General features: G+C 37.6%; 1 protein-coding gene across 2 annotated transcripts in view; it reads right to left on the reverse strand.

Moving 5' to 3' along the window:
• The window catches only part of TRHDE (thyrotropin releasing hormone degrading enzyme), a 217436-nt gene extending 200767 nt beyond the window's left edge, over nt 1-16669 (reverse strand). For both annotated transcript variants that reach the window (XM_085320493.1, XM_085320492.1), the window contains exon 1: nt 16443-16669. In XM_085320493.1, coding sequence (XP_085176619.1) covers nt 16443-16586 — 144 coding nt within the window. In that variant the 5' untranslated portion in view covers nt 16587-16669. The remainder of the gene's footprint in view (nt 1-16442) is intronic.
• Nucleotides 16670-21702: the final 5033 nt, after the last annotated feature.

Consider the following 21702-nt stretch of genomic DNA (forward strand, 5'->3'; position numbering starts at 1 on the left):
CTGCACTGACAGCAAAATCACTCATCTTTTTTCAGCTCTCAGTCTCCTTTTATCTATTTTCTTGTATTTCTGTATTTCTCCTCTGCCCTGCAGTGTTGCTGAATGCTGATGAGCAGAAAATGGTACAAAATCACATACAGTCTCTTTTAGGTGAAAAGTTCAGGTAGGGAATACTCAGTTTTTTTTCCATTTTGGAAAAAGCTGTGTATGTGGCATTGTCCAGGTATATAGAGACCAGTTAAAGACTTCACTACCTCTCCTCTAGACTAGGCAGAATTTTCAAACAATGATAGGATGTTTCTTTCATGGTTCTCATTTGCCTTCYGTTAAGGAGAGAAATAATCTTTCTGTCACTTGGTTATAAACAAAAGCACACACACACATATACACACACACAAAAACAATTTATACATATCAGAACCACAATTTTYTTTTAGAATGCCTTCTTCTTATTAAACTTGATTAATTTGTAGATTACACACATTCCAGAAAAAACAGGAAAACAGGAAACATAAATAAAAAAAATCTTCCCAGTGTCCTAGTACTGAAAGTGTGTTTGCATCCCAGGAGGGATGCGGAAACAACTGACCTTTTCAGTTCACCAGCCAAACTTCTTAATTCTTAATTGCTTAGCACTGGATCAAATTTCGTATAATGCTTTTTCCCACCCAAACCCAAAATATTTTATATCATAACAGACAATACATGCCTCTTGAAATAAACAGAGTATTTCACTTGCTAATATTGGTTCAAAAAGCAAAGGAAATGGAGAATTACAGTCACTAGACTATAGGCTGTGGCTACAGCAATGCTTCACAAAGTAAATGCCTCAGATGGCCTTCACGTCCTAACTAAAGGTGCCTGTAATGTAAGCATCTGCACATGAGATGGTGTCAAGGCTACCACTATAAATCAACAGAAGTCTGGTCCACAGTCAATAGAGTCTAAAGATTCCAATTATTCTAAATCCGATGTCTACAAGATTACCTTGTGCTACAATGGAAGTCTGGACACCACTCACATGCCTAGACTTTCATTTAGACTTGCTAACTAGAGGTAAGGGGAACAAAACTGAGAACTCAGTTTTCTCCTGCAACAAACCTTTAAAAAGGGTACTCTCAATTCCTCCTATTGACATCATTCTTGATAAGAAAAAAAAATGGAACAAGGACTATGACAAACATATCCCATTTCTMAACAATATAAAGTTTCTCCCTATCACTACTTGTTAAATATTTAATTAAAAGTTGAAAAGAAATTTAAGAAGTCAGAAAAAAATGGACGGCATCCTGTTGGGTATGYACAATACCAACATACCAGCACTTCCAAGAAAACAGCAAGAGCAGGCTTGAATGTCCTTAGATTAAGGAGAGTTTACAGCTCAAATCTCCTGTGTCCCAGTCGAGTATTCAATCCTACTGAGTTATTAGATAAAAAAGAGTATGCTTTATCCACTGGCAATTTGGTGATTCTCGATCTCCCTCCTGACTCTATTTCAGGCAAAACTATTCAACATATTCAACCAAAATTTACTATTCAATGAAAAGACTGTTCCTACCTCTGTTTCAGTGTTGTGCTGCTTTCTACTATAAATCTGAATAATTTGAAAAAGTATACAATTTGCATGCCAGTCCAGCCAGTTTGGACCATTTGGCCAGAGTGATGCAAAATTTTTATAAAACTCTAAATCAAAAGACAACATTTTAAAAGTATAATTCGTGCTACTGTATTTAAAAAAAAAAAAAAAGAACAGTTTGAGTGTGAGTAGCCATTACCATCTAAATCTTAGGCAAAGTCTTAGTTTGTGAACACACCAAAAAAAAAAGAAAGCAGATGAACTCAAATGTTTTAGATGCTTTGAAACAAGAAAAAATATACAATATCTGTTCTGAGATTTTTAATTCTTTCTGTCCAAATTCTCTCTTGAATGCCATTTCCACTTTTAAAACCATATTAAGAGTGGTGTAAAGGTATAAAGTAATTATATATTCAAATGATTGGGGGGGTTTTAATTGCTTTATATTGTTTTCATTTCTCCTTCTTTCTTCTCTCTCAATTCGATATTCAATGGGTATTTCACTTGTGTCAAGATTACAAGAGTAACTTTTAAATATTACTTAGGTTATAATGCCTAAAATATTTTCGCAGCACATTTATAATGTTGGTGAACTTCAGCAATGACAAACTGTCTTGCAATAACTAATATTACTATACTTCTCACACAGCAGTGACCTGAACCATACTAACCCAAGCCTTCTAGTAACAAGCTTTATATTCTCTATTCACCTGTTTAGGCTCACATTATCCGAATCTTTTTCAGCAAGAGAATTCAGTGAAGTTGTTTGAAAGTTTCCTGTCACAAAATGGAATATGCCGCTGCCATTTTCTTGCTAGTTACAAACTCTTCTGCCATACCAGCAGATATAAGCAGTAAGGAATGTGTCCAGAATTGACACAGACAGAGTTGGAAAAACGTGTAGACTGCACAAGATAGTCACATGTAAAAATGCTGCAAGCGGATCTCATAATACTAAGTTGTTAGCTGATAAAATGGCACATGACATTCAACACTGGTAAGTGCAAAGTAAYGCAAACAGGAAAAAAAAACCACCACCATAACTATACATATGCTATGACAGAGTCCAGATTAGCTACAACTACTTAGGGAAGAACTCTTCGAGTCTTTGTGGGCAGCTCTCTGAAAACCTCAGCTCAGTGCTCAGCAGACATTCAATAGGCAAACAGAATGTTACAACTGATTAAGGAAAAAACAAAGAACAAAAAAGAAGACATTACACCACAGTATACAGCCCGCGATGAGCACTGCAGATAGTTGTGGCACTCTCTTTCCCATTCACCATTTCAAAAAAAGACACTGCAGAACTTCAAGGCACAGAGTGGGTTGATAAGAATAAAAAGAGATAGGAAATGAATCCCATACAAGGAGAGATTAAGTACTTTGAACTCTGAAAAAGGACAGCTAAATGGTCTAGAAAATTAGGGTTAGTGCACAGGAAGTGAATAAAGAACAACCAATCACTGTTCCTCACGATGAAAGGAGAGGGTAACAAACAAAATATGTGGAATAAATGCACTAAGACATAAGGAAAAAAAAAACTTTTTCCAGAAGACATGTAAGTAAAATATCAATCTTGTTGCCACTGATTATTATGGAGAGTAAAATGCAACAGCTTCCAAAATTAATAACATGCAATCATGGAGAGGAGGTCCTTCAGTGGCAATTGAAGCAGTGCTCCATGTGCAGAGTTACCTGTGGTGGAACCTAGGAATAACATCTGGTCATCTTCTCTAAACTGGTCTCCACACCGTACAGGGATAAATAGTATTATCCAGTTTGGCTGCTCCTATAGTAAGCAAGCTTTTGAAAAGACTGAAAAAATACTTCAGTATAATCTAGCACAAGACCTGAAGGCAAGCTGTGGCTGTGGGTCCCTCTTACACTGCCTCTTACTAATAGCGAATGCAGTTTTCCCACTACAAATAGTGACCAAAGCAACTGGAATTCAATTGACAGCAGATCCCTATTAAACATAAAAATGAGGTACAGAAAGAAAAAGAATGGTAAAACTAGAAACACCACATTCTTTAAGGGCCTCACTTGTAATAAACACATATTAGGCACCTGGCATTAATTTGYTCACGTGAGTAATAGTGATAGCAGCTTGGATGTGATAGAGCGACACTTTCATGAGACAAAGTTTTGTAAAATACTTCCATAGGTAGTTCCATGTTGCACTTATTCCAAAGATACATTGGCATGTCACTAAAAAGGGCAGTCACGCATTTCATCCTCCTCCCAAGTGGACCCATGGACTATGCACACATTGGGTAAGACAACATTACATAACAGTGAAAATATTACATTTTTTGGTTAGTCTTCCTCTGGATCATGTCACTGAAAGAACTCACTGGCTAGCCACTAGATCTGATAGAAATGATACAGCAGAAGTGTGCAGGGAAAGGTAAGGAGAACAACTCTTTTCAGTAGCAGCTCTCAGTTGTACCAACATGAAAGGGCAACCTAAGGTTTAGCAAAATTATTTGAACCTGCTCCACTGAATGAAAAACAGAAGTCCTTCAACTTGAAAGGTGGCGTGTCTGAACTAACAATATGCTTCAAGGCAGCCACAGAAGAAAAAAAGACAATGATATCTCAGGGTAAAGGGGTGGGGAGTCCTAAGTTTAGGTGACAGAGCTCAATAAATATCGATAAGCACTTCAACTTGCAAATGTTACCATAACCATTATTGTTATTCACCTTTATGAAGACAGTCCAACACCAGTAAATCTCCTCTGAATTTGACAGCAAGCATCTTTCAGAGCAGATGGATTCTGTAGGAAGATAGCTTTTGGACTTCCTCATACAGGTACTGAAAGGTATCATTCTAGTGACTTTGTTGGGGAATAGACTGAATAATTAAATACATTTAAATACTTCAAATGCCGTTAAAGAACGTAAGTACATACCAAACACTATTCAGGATATTTCTTTTTATCCATCAATCTATGAATAACAAAACTATGACACCAGGCAACTCTACATTACCAGCTGCACTATGACTCACTGATCCTTTTTATCCTCGCAATACTTTATGGTAGTATAATCATTCCTAGTCCTATGTGACTCAAAGTATTTTGTAGTAAAGACAAATGTTATAATATACCCTATTGTAACCATGCAAATTACACATCTTCATTTCCATACGTAAATTATGCCTTGTCTGAACTTTTTCTGCTGCTCAGGCAGCTCACACATACAACTAGTTAGGCGTTTCAAAGTTGTTTAATAGCAAGCAGTCCCAGGCTTTCTGGAAGTTGGACTTCTCCATCGCRCTTCGCTTCTTCTAGCTTGTTCATGTTTCTGCACGTTTTGAAAATGTTCACACTACCTCCTTAACTCTAAGCTACCACCATATCTCTTTCATATGCCTCACATGTTTGTTGCGACCAGAAGATGACATAACTTCACCTGGCAGACAAATTATACAGCACTTTCCTTGGCAGCTCTGAATGATCAATCCTCTGTGGTCCAGCACAAGCCAGTCCTRAGCACTGGAATAAGTTGYGGAGTCTCCATCCCTGGAGGTATTCAAAAGCCATCTAGATATGGTCTTGGGCAATCAGCTCTAGGTGATCCTGCTTGAGCGGGGGGGAGGAGGGGAGGAGGTGGACTAGATGATCTCCAAAGGCCCCTTCTGACCACAACCATTTTGTGATTTTGCAATGTGATACAAGGAATTTTTCAAACTTTCTACATCAAGATATCACACTCCCAAGGAAGTTACTTTTCTACTATTTTGGGGCCTATTCATTTTAATATACTTATTGCTATCCCCATCCACAATAGATGTAATGTTTTTGAATAGAAAACTTAATGGATTCTATTCTATTTCTTAATCTTTTGCATATTAATTTTTTTTAAAAAAATGATCATCAGGGTCAAAGGATGACTGCTATGTAATTTTAGATCATCTGCTTATATTAATTGCCTAAATTTCCAGTTCAGCTGAACTGCCCTTGGCTCAAGAATAAATTCTGAACAGCTCCCAGTAAATTCTGAACAGCTCCCAGTACAGTAACGTATAGCACTGCCCCCCTTATTTTTTTTAAAAAACAGATAAAGTAAATACCAGTTCACTTTTCATGGGTTTAGAAACCATAGCACCACGGAAAACTAATTAAACCTCAGGCTGAGAAAAGAAGATCTTTCAGTCTCAGGTTCCAGAAGAGGTCCCTGCTTCTTCAAAAGGAAGTATAGRACTAGAAAAATAACATACACTTCTTTTCCCACCAGCAACCAGCATAGCAAGTTTTTAAAACATGCAAAGGCAGACATAGAATTTGTATCCATCACAGATGCATACTGTCTGTGCAGGTAGATGGACAAAGGTTTGTATGAATACTATTTTCACACAACTTGATCACAGGAAGGTTTCCAAATGCGAGCAGAATGCTACTATTATCTCTGCTGATGCTTACCTCCGAAAAGTGATTTACTAATAATATCATGGACTGAAATAGATCAATATTCCCTTGATCAGTCCATTCTCTTGCTGCAGAGCTGTACATTTAACACATTTTAAACATACAGAGATGCTAAGGAATAAAAGGCAAGGGTTAATTAAGACAGGAAAAATAAGCCTGGGTATCACTCAAACAATTTCCATCACCTGAAACTAGTTTACAAAACTGCATTAAAAGGAGCAGAATTACTTCCTTCTGCAGTCTGGGAGGAAAAGGAAAAAGAAAGAGGGAGAAAAATAATAAAAAAAAACACCCACAACTTATGTCCTCTCTGACACAGAGGTAGCCAAAAATCTAAGTTTCTATTTTACGAATGCATATACATTCACACATATGACTGTAGATGAAACAGTGCATGTTATCACTCACTAACACTGACACATACACGTTTGGGCTTGCATCTGAATTACTCAGGTCAGACAAAAAAACTATTAAACTTTTTCACAGGTATATATCAGTCTCCCTTTTTTCCCTRCTAATTAAAAAGAAACAATGAATTTATTCCAAAACAACACTATAAAGTTTTAAACATATAGGAACACTTTGCAGCAAAATGAAACACAGCATGGTCTACTGTTGTGCAACCACAGACTGCGATCTAATTAGCCACAGGACTGGAGAACTACAGGAAATACATAGGTGGTGTGGGAAGTTATTCTGTAGGTATACTTCTTTCTTTGAAACTAATCCTTAGAAATCCACATCTCTTCTTCCTCCATCTTTTATTACCTTCTTTTTATCTTTATTAACCAAGGTACTGGTGCTGTCCTGAGGATATGAATTCTAATTGAGGTTCCAAGCTGCTCTGACTACCAAACCATCCGCTGCACTCTGAGGGGGAAAGGAAAATGTGTGAACCCCCCAGAGATGCCTCCAATGAATGCTAAAAATTACATTTTGCTTCTTATTCCTTCCCCCATTGTAGTCATTTCAAATAAATAAAGTACTAGTCTTCATATTCCATCCTAAACTGCCACATAGCACTGCTGCATGCTGTTAAACAAAACATGTTACTAAATATTTTTCAGAATAATCCACTGCAGAGTAACTTTTTTATTACACTTTAGGTCATTTACCCTTCAAAGAGAAACATAATCTGCTTTCAAATTATGCTGTTCCAAATAAGAAGATAACGGGCTCAGTTCTCATCTCTGGCTGCTTTTACTATGCCTCAACAGCACACAGCAGCCAGAAAGCTGCCAGAAAGGAGCAGCTGAGGATTTCCTAAGGGTACTGTTCAGTGAAACCAAGCCAACACAGCTAGTGCCCCACCACCTCTCCCTACCCTGCTGCATTAGAGGGATGACAGGGGACAAGTACACAGTGCATGCTGCTCTAGCAGTTAGGTACCCACACCAGCCACTACTACATGGAATAAGCTCAACAACAAAACAGCCAGCTACAAGCCAACTTAAGAGTCACCACAGCTAATTCCTAACGCTGCAGAGTTTACACTGTGCAAATGACACTCTTTAACAGCAGAGGGGTCAAAATGGGAAGAATGTGTGAACAACTGCAGCCAGACTCTTCCAGCCTGGACACTGAAAAAGTGCATTTATGCTAATAAGCTGTGCCATTCTGGCTCATAAAACTCTTCAGAAAAGGTACCTAAACTGTGAAAGAACTCAGCTGGAAGAATGAGCCTTGTTAACCCTATGGACACATCTATAGAAAAGAAAACAGACTGATCCTCTGCTAGTGCTAATGAGTGTAACACCTCTAACCTCAGAGCACCACTCTTACTCAAGGCAGCAAAAAATACTAGGACAAAGACAAAAATAGGATAGCCTTTGCTTAAGTTTTCCAACAAAAAAAATTCAGGTAGAAGCCAAGCCTAAAAGGTGAACGTTACAGAGACCTGTCAAACTGAAGGGGTTGGATTCAACAGTTATGAATCCCTAACATGAGTGGTTTCTTTTCCCTCGTCGGCTGTAACAACCGTGAACAAACAGGCTCATTTTTTTTATTCTGCATGAAAAAATATGATTTAAAATTTACTTAAACCTTGGAGAAGAGGTTTTTAAATAAATAAAAGTACATATCACTCTCCTGCCTCACAAGTGCTGTATCTGTCACTCAAACATATGTCAGCTAAGACACCTGCCTCAGTAATCCATTTTCACTCTGTAGTGTGCAGTTACTTTGGTAGGTGTACAGGATAACACTAGTTTGAATGACATGTTCAGGCTGGTGCAGGAATGGTTCACTTTGTTGTTGTCTTGGGGTGAGACATCTCCTACAGATTACTTGACACTTAATTTTTTGCTTTTATAAAAAGAGCATGACTCTTATGGAAACATGTTAGTAAGAGTCTTGCTGCCTTCGGAAGCAGAATCCATACTGGTGTAACAGAGAGAGAGACCTTAACAAGTAAGTTAATTAAGTCAAATACGTCAGTAGCACATAAGAGACCTAAGGAAACATAAAAGAACATTGTATAGAAAGCAGACCACAAATAAGAGCGTTCATGCTTTGAGTTATATTGTCACAGTACTTACTACCAGATATAATCTCGTTAGTACCTGAAAGCAAAAGCAGTGTCTTTCCTCCACCACCTCCCTGTTTCCWCTGCTCACAAGGTGGGAGCTGTGAGGAATTGCAGGGGCTTTACACTACTTGTGTGAGCTAACGGCAGGGAGGAGTAGAGGAGTTCTAAGAGCCCTGGATCTTTCTTGCTTTTCACGAGCCAGAACAGGCTCTGTGTGAAGCAATGCTCTTGAAGGGAAAGAATTTCTATCAAGACTGTGGTCTGATGCTTGTGGCAACAACTGTATGTGCCACCTGTCTCTCCACTCCCTGTTTTTCCAAGTAAGCCATAAACTTAGAATTTTGCCATGAAYTAAGAAACTGATTTGTACCTTTTGAAAAAAATCTTCTTGCTACTGCACACAAAGTACAAAAATACCACTAGATACTTACAGTTGATCTTCCCAGCCAAAAAACAAGACAAGACATTCCCAATCTCAAGTCTTTCAATTCAAGGCCATTCATTTCAGAGTGCAGCTGAGAGTTTATGTTAATAAATTTCACATTTAAATATTGCATGTACTACAAGTGCTGACCGAGAAGATTTTTTTTAAAGGAGTAAGCATAATATATGTACAGTATTTTCCTAGTGTATTTGACTTGCAAACTCAACCAGAAATCAATAACAATGGATTGCAAGTTTGCAGTTTTATGGGTTTTTAACAGATACCCTGGCATATTCAGTTTAGCACGGCTGCTGATCACATAGATTYTTGTTTGTTTGTGGCATATTTTTAATCTATGTATTATTTAAAAATTAATAGACTAAAAGTCATTTTCACTATACAAACCTGAAACAGAATGAGTAAACGCACATTGATGTGGTGAATCCAAAAGCTTCTTTGAAAATGAAAATTACAGCTTCTTTGGATTAATAATGTTAGGCCTTCCCAATTAATTAATTATTCACAATAGTAAATACTTAACTGGCAGAAAGTATGTGTAGACTCAACTTTTACTCTTGTTATTACAGAGAAAAATTAATACAAGTAAAAGAAAACAAACACCTGTCCATGTTCATGTTTGTTTGTGCTTTTCTAGTTCAGTACAACTGCCCAACTCCCATGGAGTCTAATCACATGCTTGGTAATGTGTGTGGGTTTAAATGTTTGATGAAAGCTGTTTGGGAGCGCAAACATGGACAAACATAGTGAAGACCAAAAATGAATGGGTATCATCATAACACAACCATAGCAGCATTCCACAACATATAAAAATCAAATGCTAAAGTCAACAAAATATCAGCTTTCAGAAATATACCTGGTGCTTCTCTGCATTAGCTGGCTATCTGTTTATCAGATACATGTGTGGCCTCCCAGTGGTAAGTGATGAGCTAACAAAAGTTACTTTTCATTTATAGATGGATTTAAAAAGTAGAGCTCAACTCTGGAACTAAGAAAAATTCAGGTTGCAGAAGAAAAAAATGGATTTTAATTCAGGACTAATCCTACTTTTGATAGCTAAATTTTTCTGCTATAACCAATTTTTTCACCCACAAAGAATTATCTGGTGTATAATTGCTTCAATACCAATTAATAAATAATAACCAATAGAGAAAGCATTTGCTGGCAGTTAATAACTAGCAGCTGGAGCAATGGCCRAAGGCAGAGCCTCAGGCCTTTAACCTAGGTAATCATTAACTGACAGAAAATGCCTGGTTTTGAGGTCAYTGCTACTACATTTTTCAAATACAGAATAATTTTTATTTTATGCTCTGAAAAGCTACAGGCTGAACTGCACAATGAGTATGGTGTTATTTCAGACAGAACCAATGCTTTTTTTTAGCAACTAACAGCTAGGGAAAAAAGTTATTTTGAATAGTTGTTTCTAGTCTGAAATTCTGGGGGCGGGGGAGCTTGGGCTTTGGTTTTGTTTTGTTRTTGTTTGATTTTTTTAAAAAATAGTGAAAGTCACCTCTCTAGTCTCCTCAGGTTGATCATCCAGGCTACAAGCAAACCGCACTGTAGATGAAGGCATGCTGAGTCTCACTCTCCAGTATTCCATGAACAGCTACATTATTTCCAGTCATCTTTTCTTAGGAACGAGCATAAAGCCATGTTCACATGGTGCTGCTAAACTTAATAAGAGCTATTTGACGTGAGATGATTCTGACCTAAGTCTGCTTATATGACTCTGTTCACCATCCAAGGCAAAAAGGATTTTTCACATGTGCAGAATCAAGTGACACCAAGCCAAATTGAGTGAACATCCCCCAAAACATCAGCTGAAGAGAACTCAGTGCAAGGAGAACTATGCACACTCTCTGCAAGCTAGTTAGCACTATGGAAACAGTAATTAACTTATTTTTCTTTATSTAGATTATTACAGGCCCTCCTCATTAGCCAGGATAAAAGTTAACTGTAAGAAAGTATTTCAATAAGATCTTTACTAAGCAACAAGTTCATGATCTCTAATTATGTTAGAGGTAAAAGYAGTAACACAATATAGCAGCACAATAAAGGTTGGCCTTACTTTGTTATGCCTCATCTCATAAGGTCTTCTCAGCCTCAAGGACTTTCTCTGCACCATGACAAACTACTCATCACTGATGACTACAGTAATGTACAACTGAAAACTAATACCAAGACCTATCCTATCGTAGAGCTCTCTTCAAAATGTCACAAGTATGGATTCAGACTCCCAGTGGCTATCCTAGCTGGTGCAGCTGGCCAAGCATTGATCAGGCCCAAACACTGCAAGTTCTGCAACACAGGGTTCAACCATTTTGGAATAGTAGTGGAAGAAGCAAAAGTGAAGCCACATCCAATTCTTTTCAGCGCTCACTTCCATCAACATTCTTCAYCCATTCATCATCACCCAGCCAGAGTGCCACTTCCTTTTACTGCTACTCACTCTGATTTGCTTCAGTCCTGCCTGCACTTGCTAGTTTAACCCTTTTGCCCAGAATTCCCTCTGATTCTGCTCCTTTCTACACACAGCTCATTTTTTAAGCAGATATTCCACCTGAGAATAGCCTATCACTTTAAAGCTGCAGCTTGTCAGTTCATTTTCATACTTATCTCTGCACCCTATCTGCAGCAAAACAAAAAGGAAAGGTGGTAGAAGACAAATCTCCCTGAAACATTTCTTTCCTGTGGTATGTCTGCCTCTACTGATATCCCTTGTTTTGTCGTTGATTGCTCACTCCTTCCACTTACTGAAAGAGAAGGAGAATTAGCAGAATAAAAAGCCAGGAAGAAAAATAACCTGAGACAGTGAGAAAACATGCAGGAGGTTGTGATTTTCCATACCTATCTGACTAAGGAACAATGAGAAACAGAGGGTCTGGAGAGTAGGAGCACAGCTAAACCTCAAGCAGACTAAAAATAAATCCAGAACACAGGGAAAAACACAGTAACAAGAGAAGGAAAAGACTTGATGAGCTGAAAGGACAGATAAAGACAATAATGAAGGAAAGACTTACAGAGATGATGTGGCAGACATTATGTAGCCAGTAATATTTTACTTTTTAGAATTATTGACAAACATTCATATAAGGTATGCTCAGAGAACACACCACAAGAGTAAAAGCAAGCAAGCATGTGAAGGTTAAGAGGGGTTTTCTAGATTACTGTACTGTGCACAGGTGACAGTACACATATCCCATGATTTTCACTGACTACAGCTGGCACATCCGCAGTGCAGTACAGAGCCAGAGATTAGCTAAGCTTGGTGATAAGGGCATTCTTGCTGCCTCAACATAACATATTACCTCAGGAAACACCCTGGTAGAATGATACTCCTCCTGGCCCACAGCACCACAGATGACTGCACACAGCCCTTTACACAGGTATCAACCCCTTACTGAAAGGCAGTTCCAGGGATTTCTGAATCATTCCCTGCAACCCCAGATGAATACGAGCAACATATTATATATCTCTAATGCATATAAAAAGGCAACTCTGCTTTTAAATTACCTGCTCTTGAAGAGATTCTGATCAGTCCCATATGGACTGAAGAGTTATGCTAATGATTCGCATGCACTCAGCCATGCTCGTAGAAAGCACTGCTTGTCTTAATTCCCCTTTCCAGATTAATTTTAGAGTATGAAATACCTAATATCTTCCTCTGCACAAGAATAATATATTGCTAGTTCTATTGGCTACCTAAGCTTCCCAAAAGTCAGTTTCTTTTTATAACTTGATTTGTATTTGAATCTCACACTTGAGTTAAAATTAATTTTGAGGTCAATGTCACTCTTTGCAAGAAAACTCAGTAGTTAACACTTAACCATTTTTGAGGAACAAACCTACTTTAAATTCACTGTTTCTTTTATTCCTCAGGGAGTTCAACTATCCTTGACCAMGGCAGTTTAACTGGTCAACTGGAAAAGAGGTGAGATTGTAACCATTAGAATTCTGTCGAAATCTGAAAGGATATAATTCTTTTTTTCCAAATGTTGTGAACTGAAACCAAGTTCACAAAATTACCAAAAGCAACAGCWTATGCAAGCTAAAGTCTTTTAAGTGTTTAAAGAAGAAATATAATATACAGTACCCTAATTGAAAGATTCCTCAATGTAAGGAGCTGCTCATCAGAATGTTTCAATACCAGGGTTAAGTGAATTCTCCTTAACATTCATTTTAAAGTAAATTTACTTTGGTCACACATTTGCATTCACTTGCCATGGACACTAGAGTAACCACATTTTAGTGACACAATGGTTTCAGAGCAAAACAATGAGTGTAGGATTGCACGTGCCAGGTTTCAGAGGAAACCAAGTTTAAATTCACCTATATAATGCCCATGAAATTCTGGAATGGCAATACAGAAACTACAACAGATGGCTTACCTCAGCAACTTATCTGAATGAACACAGCTCTAATCTAGAGTGTCTGCTATTAGTTCATATTGTAAAAGGTACACTTTCAACAAATTTGAACAACTTTTAAAGATGAACAGGTCACAAATGAACTGAAAAAGCAGCAAAATATATTTCACATAAGCTATTTCAGTCTTCCTAGGCATTAACATACTGCTATGATAGGGGCACAATAACTAACAAATGAGAGAGAAAACTCTGAAATGATGGAATAATCTTTAGGAGTAAGAGAATAATCTCAATTATATAGGCTTTTGGTCTTTAACTCTTTGGAGAGACTGCCAATAATTATAAAAATCAGTAGGTAAAATTTTGTACTAGTCAAGCTGGTAGAATGTGAATATATATAATGTCCTATATCTGCCGAACCAACAGACATGCTGCATCTCCTTTTACAACCAGAAGCCCCAGTTGGCATAAATTCCTTACAGATTATTAGCTGGATGTTCTGTTTAGATTACTGTTAAATCTAAAGCCTTGAGAACAGTTTTGCCTAATATGAGAAATGACAGAAAGTAATCAAGTATTGTCTCCAATAAAAAAGCAGCCTCCTGCTTTCAGGGTATCAAACATATAAGCATCAAAAACCTGCAGGATATGAGCTCTAAATAACACTMTAAGAAATTCTCTATAATATAGAAATATTTAGAATATATAGAAATTCACTGTAAGAAATTCTCATTGAACTAAAGGGGTAATAGCCTGTATTTTTCAAAGTGATGGTCTTGAGGTCTGTCCTCTAGGCTGCATTGTATTTGATTACACTGATGTTGGAAGCTGAATTGCTTGCAGCTGGTCTCTCTCTCTTTTTTTTTTTTTTTTTTTTTAATATATGAACCTAAGATGTTTCAAAGCAAGATAATACTGTAGTATTATGAATGACTAACTTGCAAGTGTTGCATTATATTCCACAAGGAACATGAGACCTACTAGAGTATACACAAAAAACGTTCATCTTATTAGAGCTAAAGGAGAACCTTGAGTAACCAGTGTTTTCTGGAGTAGAAAAATACAACTGCTTTCTTATCTTAAGACCAAATCCTTCAGCAGCTGCCATACACTGTAACAWACATCCCCAACTGCTACCCAGATAAAAGTCTGTTTCAGTACTAATTGATATGTAGTAAGAACTGGCCTGAAATCCCAGCTTGTTTTGCTTAGGCCAGTAAACACAGTCTGATTATTAATGTTTTCAGTAACCACTCAACTGGGCYGAAGTGAAACAACCAACCAGAGGTGACTAATTCCTCATCCCAAGAGCAATCCTTCTTGTCAAAATAATCAATCTGCAAGTAGTGACACAAAGAACTAGGCATCTAGTTCCACCATTCTCCCTCCCTACTTATTTGCACTGGCAGTTATAGGATCCTTTTCTAAACTCACTGAGCTGACAGAGAAACCTGGTAAAAACAGAAAGGTTTTTGGTTTTCAAGATTCTAAGCAAAGTTAGCTCAGCAAACAGTCCAGTTAGCACCAGATCTGCTGCACTAGAAGGATCATTATGACCCAGCCAGGAGCACAAATAGGAGCTACTCCCCATCAGTTATGGTGAGCCGTGAAGTCAGCTCAGCTTTGCTGGTAACTGTTCCTCACACTGGGACTGCAAGCTTGCCCTCRGCAGCTGCCATCTCCTTATGCTAGTACAGCAAAACATCTCAGAGAATCACTTTCTAGCCATGTTTTCTGACCACTTTTAGTGGGGCCAGAGGACAGTGTCATAGCCATTACATGAAGGGGCTGTAGCAGAGTCAAAAGCCTACCAATGTCCTACTCAGCTATTCTAGTAATAAAAAGCAAGGCTCTCAAATTTCCTTATCACTTCAGTCTTGGCTAAATGAAGGCTGCCACAGCAAAGGGCTGCCCTGGGTCCATCCTCCTCCATCTTTAGCGCAGCCTTGAATCCACAATAGTGTTCAGGCAGTCACACAATGAGCTGGATCATGGAATTGATTTTGCTGAAAGCTTCCACCATTTTAATTTATTTTTCAGGTTAATCTTCAGMCCAATCATGTGGCTCTACAGAGCTGAGCACTGGCTCCAAAGAGGAAAAGAAAACACTTGGCTCACTAAGGTGGATCTCYTCCCTATATAGCGGCTCAATGCTTAGGCTAGCTTGAAGTGATTATGGAGACTTATTTCCTGTCTTGATCAACCATGGAACCGAGGTCTGCAGTCCTTCYGTATGCCCACAGAACAAAGTTACAGAGCCTCTGCAGAAGCCCAAGGTGCCTTTGCTCAGGTGCATAGCTTAAACCCCAACCTAGCCCTGCTTCCACAGCTAGCTCTGTTTCGTTGTTCAGAGAAACTAAGAAAGAAGGATTTCTCAGTATGTTCACCTGAAAAATCAAGATGACAGCACTGTGAAATAGTCTATTAAGCTGACAGCATTTCTCATGTACATTTTGGCTTGTTATACAGTTCTGTGCTTGATATTTGTAAACAAAAACAAAAGTGACATAAATAAAGGATTTTCTCTTTTTTGTGGCATAACTCCTGGAACCATTTCATATTTAGAAACAACAGCTCCAGAACGTTATTTTTTCTATGAACCCAAAAGTCTCCCAGAAGTTGGCAGTATGTAGTCACAATCCTAAGCAAGAGCTCTAAGATATGAAGAACTTTACCAGCCTCCTGAGCTAATGGACAACCAACAAGGGGCTGAAGGAAGGAGGCTGAAAACCCTGCCAGTATTTTTGTTTTCTTTTAATAGAGCATTGCTGYTGAAAAAGTTATATGAAAAATAAAGAGAACATTTTAGAAGAAAATAAAATCAAAGTGAAGTGAAATGGCATATTTAAAAGCTTAAAATTTCAWCAGGGAACTATATTTACCAAGCTAAACAATTTCAAAAAGTATCAGACAAACCAAAAATCTTAAATATCCTTAAAAAAAAMCACCAAAACAATGACCATTATCATGAAACAAACTTGCAAGTTTTAGGAACACTAATCAAAAAAAGGCTCTAAGCTCTTTAAGTCACGCTTTCCTACAAAAAGCAAGGGTTTTCAAAATAACGAAATGCTTTTAATCCAATGTTAAAAATACTTACAACAACTCCACTCTTGGTGACAGTTTCCCGGTATGTAAAATTGCACACTGCCCAAGCTAGGTAATATGTGGACATGAGAGGGGTCTGTGAAAAGTGATCTGTAACCCATCCATCCTCTTCAAAAACTGAAGTTTCCACTGGCATGTTGGACAAAGATAGGTAGGTTGCTTGATGCCTGATGCTGATTTTGAAAGTAGCCTTGTAGATAGGCTCATCAAAGCATGGAAAGGCTTTTCTGGCATGAGTTGGAGAAAACTGTGTAACACCTAGAAACCTGGAAGAGAAGTGAATAAAAAAAAAAAAAAGCAAAAATCATTACTACTTGCATGCAGCAGTTGGTTCACAGACACATCAAGCAAGACAATCTTTGACTATTCTTGTTTAGGAAAAAGAACATTAAAGTAAGGTATAACACTACTTTATCACTGTGGTCCTTCTTGGTGTGAATTCTTACTGCCTGAACTGCAAGGCAATCAATATAAAGTCTACAAATTTGTAACAGATTTGCAGATACCATGCCGATGTTAAAAAAATAATCCCTTGCCTTGTATCAAAATTCAGGTTAGCAGTAGAGTCTTGTTCATCAATACGTGAAAAGAGTTAGCCAGTATAAGTAATACAATGTAAAACAAATAAGCACAGTCCTYAGTTAAAATCAGGATTTAATGACCTGCAGGGAGTTTACTCCACGCCAAGACACAGACAGCACATTTTGCCTTTCTTTGGACATTAAAACTTATCTTCATAGAGTGTACTCAAGAGGGTCATTATTTTCCACTGCTGATTATTTGTGTATTGGCTGCATGTAGGTCTGAGTCATACTACACTACAGCATTATTGTTACTGTAGAAGTCCAGTGAAAAACATTCTGCGGGCTTTGCGAAATTACCACTATGAGCAACTGATTAAACATCTACAGAGGAGCTTTTCTTTTTTCTACACATGCTTTTCTTCTCTAATGAATTTTATGGAGGACAAATCAATGCTCTCAGTTAATGGGTCAAATTACAAAAAGATCTCTGAGGGAGGAAAAAGGCATTTATTATGTCATTATATAGAATGGGAAGGCCTTATTTTGGCAATTTTTACTGTGTAATTGTTTTCTTTGGAACTAAATACACTTTAATCCAAATAAAGTAGATGGACCTTTGTAGGTAGAGATTTATATTTACACATTTGGAGAAAACCCATCTGTGACAATCTCTTCATAGGAAGAAGTTACACTTAAAAGGTAGAATTAYGATATAGATGAGAATATTTTCCAGAAGCACACAAGATGAGAAAACATCTATGATCTGATTATGTAACTATAAAAGTAGCATATATGTAGGTTGTTTCAGTAGTTTGAGGAGTAATGTTAATTCAGGTTTCAATTGTAAAGGTTCTATCAGTGGTAATACCCAGGTAATTTCACATACTAGGTAAACATTTTCCAGAATTTTAGAAGTTGACTAATCACGTGTTTTTCTTCTATGGGAAGAGGAGAAAAGGGAGAAACATAGATATCAAATATYTGTATTTGATATAATGAATATGGTGGCACCCCTTATAAATCCCTCCATAAGTGTTATTCAGCAATATGATGCTCTGTAATGCTGAGGAAGGAGGAAGGGGGGAGGTTGGGGGGTGGAAGTAACCTGTACAGAAAACAAATATATTTTTTTTGATTTTATGACTATTTTACAGCAATATTTTACAAAAGCAATGAAGAAATAAACTTTTGGAAATGTTACAACACTTTCATCTTACTAGAAGGCTTCCATGCCTGACAGAATTAAATATATGTCTCCTAGTGAAATTATGACCTGTTTCATAAGGCTAGTCTTTTAAAAACTTGAAAACATATACACCACTGAAGCTTTTACCATTGGTCTTTCATCTAAAGAAAACAAAGCTTTAATTAGCTGGTAATTATTTAAGGAATTCAGTATATTGAGTTTTTCTTGTCTAATAAAACATGGATTAGTAAAATCACAGGGATGCTAAATATACAGGAAAATGTTGCTCTCAGGTATTCCAGCATTAACCCAACAAAATGACATTATTATCAGTGGATTTGTGCTACTGCAACAAGGCTGAATTGGCCTATTAAAYGGAGCAAGGCATCTTAATTTATATGCAAAGTGGGCCTGATTCTGCATTCTACACACACTCAAAATAGTTACAGACATCAAGAGTGGCTTCAAGCTAGCAAGGAAACCGTACTGGCCTGTTATTAATAAAGTAAGAATGATGAACTTGCTTCTGCAATTAGCAATTTTAATAAGCTCAAACACACATGTAAATGCACACTGAGGGGAATACTRTATACACCTTGACAGCCTAAATAAGGAAGCTTTGTTTTTCACTTCTTAGAGATCCTATCACTATTCTTTTAATATTTGTTATGTGTTAGACAATTGAAACAATCTCTTCACTAAACTAATAAAAACTGACAAACTCTGCATTCCTCCGTATACACAGAGATACAGGTATACACCCACATACACGTAACAACTGGGCAAACACTAAGCAGTCAATATTTCATACTAAAAATACATCAAACTACCAATAACAGTGATATTTATAAGTTGCACCTTACTATCAAGCATTAATTGGCTTGTTGCACCTTAAGAAAAAAAAGTCAAAATATGCTGCCCAAATACTAAACTGCTATACACATTTAAAAAAAACAAAAGAAAAAAAGTGTATGCTTATCCATTTCTCTCTGGTTTAGAGAGGGAGGGAAGGAAAAGCAAAATTTCTATACCATGCCAAAACTGAAGAGCAGGTTTGAGTATTTCATCCATCTCTCTACATCTCTCTCTGGGCACTGACATTTTTATCTCCATTTCCCAAAAATATCACCATAAGAAGTTGTACTTCTGGGAATGACAGAATTGCAGCCTGTCTTTTCAGCATACCCACGGCAGTAATTTGCAGGTATTTTAATTCCATCTCATCTATTAAAGGGAGGCATGTGTTTCCTCAACAACTTGTCTATTTTGACATCTTAGTTGTTAAGATGGAAAAATCCGTCTGTTTGTTTTGCCAAAATGATGTAAKATTTTTTTTCCTTTTCATTTATGCCAAAGTTTGATGCTCATTTAAATTATGCATGGATATTATGGCACTCTACAAAAGCTCTGTATTAAATGCTGTTGGTAAATTCTAGCAGGTAACACAAAATAAGTTTGTAGTGTATCACTTGCATTTTACCTTTCTATAAAAGGTGTAAAGATTTCAGTAAGAAAATAAATACCTTCATGTCACTACAAACATTTCAGCTTGATATATAGCTTTCACCTATGAAGACCACAGAAAATGGACTAACATTTCAGTTTATRGGGAAAAAAATTATAAACTGAAGGCATTATAATGTTTGTGAAGCCTCACTGTTAACCAGAGTTCTTTACTTCCCAGGTACAACAAAAGTGAAAAATGATGTTTAAGATCCTTTTATAGCAACCACTACTCCAATGATGTAGCTATATTTTAATCGAATATAAAGATGTCAAAAAGCTAAAGTAAAGTTGTACTGGAACATCAAGGTCCCTCAGAGCATGCAGGAAACCATTCTATCTATCATAATAGAAACTAGCCATGTTTAAGGACTACAAATGGTTATCCACATTACACTAAAAATGGGTTATTAATCAAAATGCAAATTGCTACACTGCAGGAACACACTCTGAACAAAGAGGTTCTGTGGTTTAGAATGTGTATTATTTATTTTATATTACAGTTAGTTATTAAATTTCAGACAGTTCAAAAGAAAAAGCAATCCTTCTTTTAAATACCTGAAACTACAAACACACACTGGCTAATTTTAAAAACAGTGTTTTATCGAAAGGATTTTAAGTGAGCTAAACCCTTTGCTGGTGTAAAGAGGAAATCCCACTGATTTCAACGTAGCAATGCTACCTTACCCATGGTGAGCATCTCACCCAATAAAACCGTATTTAAGTAGCGCATTAAAAACTGAGAGTGACCTGTAGCTGAAAAGTTACACAAAAAGTATTGGCTAACATATTTTACTGTTGCCTCCACCTTGTGTTTTAAGCTATCTTGATGTTTCTAAAAGTGAACAGACTGTGAAGTTTTTATCGTAATTGGAGCATCAGTATTGAGGTGCAGTACAGTAACTTTGGAGAAATGTCACTGGTGCACCTGAGTTGAATTATTATGATATAAAGTTCAAATATACAAGAATGGTAACCTCTTGAATAATTTCTTGATGTTTTTGTAGAGTGAATTATACCCTCCRCTATTATCAATGCTTTAGCTGCTGAGAGACGTACACGCAAATGGATGGATCAGAACTCTCGATTACCCCGTCATGCAGCCCTCAGTGATAAAAGGCATTTTAATCTGCACCTTTTCCTACAACTAGGCTCTTCAAAATCTCCATTTGATTTCACTATGATGACAAATYATACAAACTGAATATTAATCCTGCTTGTGATTCTCGTATCAGTCTGTTTAAAGTACTCAGTAGCAACAAAAACATCTTTTAATATGAAGACTGTTGATTTAACTGATTTGGGGGGGGGTGTTCTTTTTCAGTCTGACTTACTTCTTCTGGTTTATTCTTCCAGTTACAAACTCTTAGCTTYATATGAAGCATAACACAGTAAGACTGACAAAGACTGAACCTGTAAGTGCATGGATGCTTCTAAAAGGGCAGCTTAAACTAAAATAATGAACACTAACAGRAGCATGCAGAAGCCTGTCCCATCTCACCTCTGTTTTACAGAGCCTGAATGTGGTTAAAAGGAAAACTTTTAAAAATACCTGTGTAACTCGCTTTCTACAACGGGGGCGTCACCCGTGACCGAAAAGCTACAGAAATAATAAAGATCGAGTCCTGTTCTGAATATAGAGTGAAAATTGAGCCACTTTTGTCAGGGAGTGCAAATAGGCAGCGATTCTGCTGCAGCAAACGAAGAGCATCCACTTGGTGCGCAAACACATCTCAACTTTTTTTTTTTTTTTTAATGGGGCAATAAAAACAGCAGAAAAGTCCCACTGCCCTAAACACTATCACTTTTAACCTAACAAGGTTCTGTCGCGTAGCGACACGCTGCAGCTGGACGCGGGAGTATTTAACCGACGGAGCTTTAAACGGGACAGAGCCTGCGGGGCGTCTCGCTCCGGCAGCGCCTGCGAGTTTACTCGTCGGCACGGCCCGCGCCGCGCCATGCCCCGCTCCCGCAGCGCCCGGCCGCACCGCGCCTCCCCTCCGCCGGCGCCCAGCAGCGGCGGGCGGCTCGAACCGCCC

This window comes from Rhea americana, unplaced genomic scaffold, assembly GCF_003343005.1.
Source record: "Rhea americana isolate MKP2758 unplaced genomic scaffold, rheAme1 scaffold_64, whole genome shotgun sequence".
Taxonomy (NCBI): domain Eukaryota; kingdom Metazoa; phylum Chordata; class Aves; order Rheiformes; family Rheidae; genus Rhea; species Rhea americana.